A 5,525-nucleotide genomic window follows, 5' to 3' on the forward strand; every position below is an offset into this window, starting at 1 on the left:
ACATTACTTTTATGTCATGGAATTAATACTGACTTAGTTACTCACATTACATTACTTTTATGTCATGGAATTAATACTGACTTAGTTACACACAGTACATTACTTTTGTGACATGAAAATTTAGTGAAAATTGACAAAACTTAGTGAAATACCATTAAAGCTTTCAAACTTAGTTGGTGGTCATTCTTGAATTATTGTAAAACAATGTAATTAACTCAAACATTTTTGAAGAGTAGAATATCGATAACAACAATAATTTCACAACAGTAAAATATGTACGACTTTATTTTCCATTGTAAATTTGTTACATCCAGTTTTCTTACAAGCTTTAATAATTGTTGAATTTAAGATTTATTTTTCAAATCATAGAAAACTGATCTTATTGATTATTTTTTCTTCTAGCTAAGACCTCAATTATATTAGAAACACAGCATCCAGAAGGCCTTGAAAAGATCCAAGAGCTAGAAAATGCCAGAAATTTGGCTGCCCCAGAGGTCCCAGAGAAAGTATTTGAAAAACCTGTTTTTACTATGCCTCTCACTGGTCCTCCAGAACTGGTTGAAGGACAGCCTGCTCACTTTAAATGTCGTGTTATACCTGTTGGTGATCCTAATCTCAAGTTTGAGTGGTTTGTGAATGGAGTAGAACTCAAAATGGGTTAGTCATACATATTTGATTACTCATTCGTGGTTTTAAAGAAAGTTGTTCTGAACATAACATTGACAATGATCTATTATTCAAAATTAATTTGTTAATCTTTGATTTTTTTAAAAATAAACCTAACACCCTAAAAGTATTACAGTGTTAATGGTAGCTGATTTTGACTTAGACTAGGGTGGGTTTTACATAATGGCATCCCCTAAAAGTTTACAGAATTAATGCTGGTTGACTTTGATATAGATTTGAAAAGTTTTACATCACAGAATCCCCTAAAAGTGGTACGGTATTAATGTTGACAGACTCTGATTCAGACTCAGGTATGTTTTACGTCACGAAATCCCCTAAAAGTGGTACAGTATTAATGTTGACAGACTCTGATTCAGACTCAGGTATGTTTTACGTCACAAAATCCCCTAAAAGTGGAACAGTATTAATGTTGACTGACTCTGATTTCGACTATGGTAGGCTTGGCATCACAAAATCCCCTAAAAGTATTGGTTGAGTTTGATTTTGACTTAGGAAAGTTTTTACATCATGGAATCTTGTAAAAGTATTAGTGTGTTAATGTTGGCTGACTCAGTTTAGACTCGGTTAGATTTTATATCAAGAAAAAAAAAGAGAAAAATATACTGACATCTTCCAGTTTCAGACTGTAAAAAAAGAATGTTATAGACATAAAGAGAATTAATTAGTTGTCCGTATTCCTTAGATTCTAGTTAGTTTTGTGTTAACCATTGAAAATTCTACAGTGAAATAACAGATTAAATACCTGATAGTCATGGAATATCTCATGGTTCTGAATTTAGTATTCTGTGTTTCTTTAACAAAGTCAAACTCTCCTTACTTTTTATTCTCAGTATATGTATAGATGACTATGGCATTAAAGACATAATATTTCAACAGTCTTAATTAGATTTAAGAGTTTTCCATTTTAGATGTATCTTACTTGTAGAAACATGGAAGGCAAACTCCAGCTCATGACACCAAGGAGAATTTGTGTATAAAGTATTATTATTTAGAATGAAATAAAATCTTCCCTGATTGGATCTCCTTTATACGAGTAGTGTAAAGTAAAATTCACTCTGTCCAACTGTCATGAAGAAATAGTTTTGTCAGGTAAGCTAATATTAGATGTTAAAATGTAAAAGGTGAACATGCATTTATTTTATCAGGTACCAGGTTCCAAGTGACACACGACTTTGGGTTAGTGAGTCTTGACATTATGTCTACGATTCCTGAAGATTCTGGTGTGTATATGTGTAAGGCTGTCAATCTAGCAGGTGAAGCTGTGACCTCAACTTCCATCAAAGTCCGAAGTAAGCCATATTGAAATATTTTCAATTCTATGTAAATTATAATATTTAACACAATTTTAAATGTTCATATTTGTTTCTTATCGATATTTGTTGTATTTCTTCTACAGTAAAGTACAGAAAAATGTATTATTGCCATAACGTTTAACATTTTTTTGTTGTATTTATTCCTTATTGGCCAAAGTTGGAATCCAAGGGTAGATGGTTTACATCTCATTACTGCATTTACTGTATTTTGGGGCTGAAAGTGCATTCTAAAAATTACAGTCAAATCCCACTATTCATTTATAGCAGCAATTTTGAGAATGTTAAGACAGCACCATATTCCTCTTGTCTGTGGTACTGACATCCTTAACTGCACACACACATACATATATATTGGTTGAAAAAAATTTTAAGCACTGTGGTGCATCACAGGTAATGTAAATTTTATGTGCGATACTTTTTACGTATTAGTGACAAGGATGCTCCTGTTTATTGGAGGAAAGTAATTTTATCCATGGTGTGTTTATTGACTTACAACACCAGATGCAACAGGCTTCTTCCAACAATATGCATGCTAAAATGGTACCAGTTAGACAAACTGTCATCTATAAGTTTTGACGTGCCAGGAGATGGCGGTAAAGTTTGTTTTTCTTATAAATACAACTCAAGAAGTAGTTTTTGTGAACCTTCTGATCCCCCAGGATTCATTCTTTGCCCCCTTCTCCACTTTGAGAAACACTAGATTAGAGTATCACAAGTGTTGGAATTGGGTGCTGTTTTCCTTCTTGTCTATCAGATCAATATTAGGGATGGCTACCACAGGTAAACCTTGTACAACTTTTCTTGTATACAGTTACTACAGCATTTAGTAATTCTGTTTTTAAATGCTCAGATTCTGTTCTTCATAATTCTGATGTTTAATGAATAAACGTGTGTGTAATATAAATTTGCAGGTCGGCAGGGGGTTCTCGGAGAAAGCCAACATCCCGAAGCTTACAAAAAAACACAGAAATTTGAGCTTGATTCAACTTGTATTCCTGAAGTCTGGTGGGATGCCAGACCAGCCACAAGGCCTGTTTTTACAAAGCATTTGGTTAACCAAGAAAAACTAATAGAAGGGCAAAATGTCCGTCTTGAAGGTACTTTAGAGCCTGTAGATGATGAGAAATTAAAGGTGGAATGGTTTAAAAACAGCAAGACTATTATACAAGGTGAGTTAACTTTCAGTACTCATAAATTTTTTTCTAATATTGAGAAACTTGTGTTCGAGAATGAAAATGAAGTGTCGACAAAACTTGCCAAAAATATACAAACTTAGATACAATTTGAAATTTATTTTTGATTATGTAAATTAGATTTATAAATATCAAACCATACAAGTACATTAATTAAAAGTATAAGTATCAAATCTTTAGAAGTGAACTCAAGTTTAAAAAACTATGAATACTTTTAATGAAATACAGGAAAAAGTGCTGTATGAATATATATTAGGTCGTCAAGAAATTAATGTTGCTTTTTTTAATGAAAAAAACCCGAACAACTTATATATCAAAAACAAAACATTTATTAAATGAAATAATCTCTATTCTTATTGATGATGCTTTTCCCTCTTACAATTAGGTTGTTTGCCTTAATTAAAGAAATCACTTGGCTTTGAAGCAAAAACATATCGATGTCCTCTTTAACCCTTTTGACATGGGCTCGGTCCCTGTTACCGATCTCATAACCATTTTGTGCTTGTTATAATTTTGATGCTATAAGTTTTAATATTTTAAGTGTATCTTTACAAAATTTTGTAGAGTTATAGTAAACATTAAAAGCCTTTTGCACACAAAAATTTAGATTTTTTAATGAAGTATTTTTACTTATATTTGAACGTGAAAATATCGATTCTTCTTTTTTTTTAACTAGTCTGAGTGCAAAGTGATTTTCATTTAAAAAAATCTCGAATTTCATTTGCACAACCTCTGAAACCTCCTAAATACATATATTCCTTTTTTTCAATAAAACGTGATATTTTACCTGTTATTACATTTATTATTTGATTCTTCAGCCTGTAGACAACTCATTGAAGTAGAATGAAAAGAAAAATTGTAAAATCAGAAATATAATGAGCAGATGTTTCCTTTTTCTTCATTATTGATCATGAAGTTTCAAAGTTCTTCCTCTGACAGTTTCAACTGCTAAACATATCCCATATTTTTTCTGTATTTATTTTACTGTCACCGACAAGTTACAAACCTGCTGACAAAAAAAGCAATAATTCACCGCCCGTGCTATAAGACACAATGTTTACCTACAACTGTAATATGAAACTCTCAAGCGTAAAAACACACTTGTATTCAGTGAGGTGACATTCCCCTTGCTCCGAGAACACAATATGAGATATAGCAGTTTATAGTTCCTACAACACTTTCAACAGGAATTTCCCAGGGTAATAAAATTGCAATTAGAATGTGTAAAAACATTTATCATATGGTTCAGAGTCGGGCTTATCCAATTACATAGCAGGTGTTTCAGTACTATGGTCATCCATTTGATGTGTGTGGAATTTTGCAGCATAAGTATATGAAGGTGTTATTTGGACACATTCTTATAAATGATACTACCCTCTCTCACTTTCACCACGCTTAGAAAGTAAATGAGAAATACACTGACAAACAAAGATTTCGAGTACATAACCGTGTTACGAAATGTTGCACTTGTGCATTGCTCGCACGTCGAACTTGCTAAGCCTTGACATAAGCTTCATTTATTCTTCTGGTTGGAGGGGGGTAGATACTAATTTTTTTAGACTTCAAATATGAATTTTTGAAGACCAAAAAGACCACTAGTACACTCAAAATCCCTGTAATTTAGTCGGGTCTCTAAATAAACTGGATGTGGGATAAAAAAAATCCCATTCCTGTTCAGAGCAACGACTAAACCATCACACTTCAATGGTGTTGGCAAAATTATTATTTTCTCCTTCAAGCTATTTATAAACAACTGTCAGAGTTACGTAGGGGTGAAAATGTTCTTTCTATTGGTTATAAGCAGTAGCTAATTAGTAGTAGGTGGGACTAGATAGGAGTTTTCAAAAGATTGGTGCAGTGGGAAGAGCCACTAGTAGACTTGCTAAAAATATTGCTATCTCAGCAAATTTCATAGAGGTCGAAGGTTCTTATTTTATATTTAGCTTGTCTATATTTCAAATTTGAGTTTCTAATTTGTTAGCTACTTATACATGTTGTATGGTGGGCATAATAAAATGGAACTGAACAATAAGACAACTGGATGTGTTATGTGACACACAAAATCAATATTTCACATTTTTTTCTCTTTACATTTCATTGATGTAAATAGTAAAAATGTTAGTTAATAAAATTTTGAAAATAATGCTCCAAAACGTTGTGACACGTGCACTTTAACCTACCCGGGGTGAAAGGGTTAACCTCTCCACATTTGCATATATTTTCCCATTAAGATGGTGTTGCAGCAAACAAAAAGATGGTAATCTGATGGTGCCATATCTGGAGAACATAGTGGGTGTGGGAGAACTTCCCAACCCAACTCCATAATCTTGTG

The 5,525-nt window shown here is 32.6% G+C and overlaps 1 protein-coding gene across 1 annotated transcript in view; it reads left to right on the top strand.

The window, feature by feature from the left end:
• Nucleotides 1-5,525, top strand: part of LOC106471424 (titin-like) — a gene marked incomplete at both ends in the record, with an annotated part of 82,671 nt that overhangs the window by 26,138 nt on the left and 51,008 nt on the right. The window contains 3 exons of the mRNA XM_013932025.1: nucleotides 403-657; nucleotides 1,833-1,976; nucleotides 2,912-3,169. Of these exons, the coding sequence (XP_013787479.1) occupies nucleotides 403-657; nucleotides 1,833-1,976; nucleotides 2,912-3,169 (657 nt within the window). The remainder of the gene's footprint in view (nucleotides 1-402; nucleotides 658-1,832; nucleotides 1,977-2,911; nucleotides 3,170-5,525) is intronic.

This window comes from Limulus polyphemus, unplaced genomic scaffold (genome assembly GCF_000517525.1).
Source record: "Limulus polyphemus unplaced genomic scaffold, Limulus_polyphemus-2.1.2 Scaffold4614, whole genome shotgun sequence".
NCBI classification, from domain to species: Eukaryota; Metazoa; Arthropoda; class Merostomata; order Xiphosura; family Limulidae; genus Limulus; species Limulus polyphemus.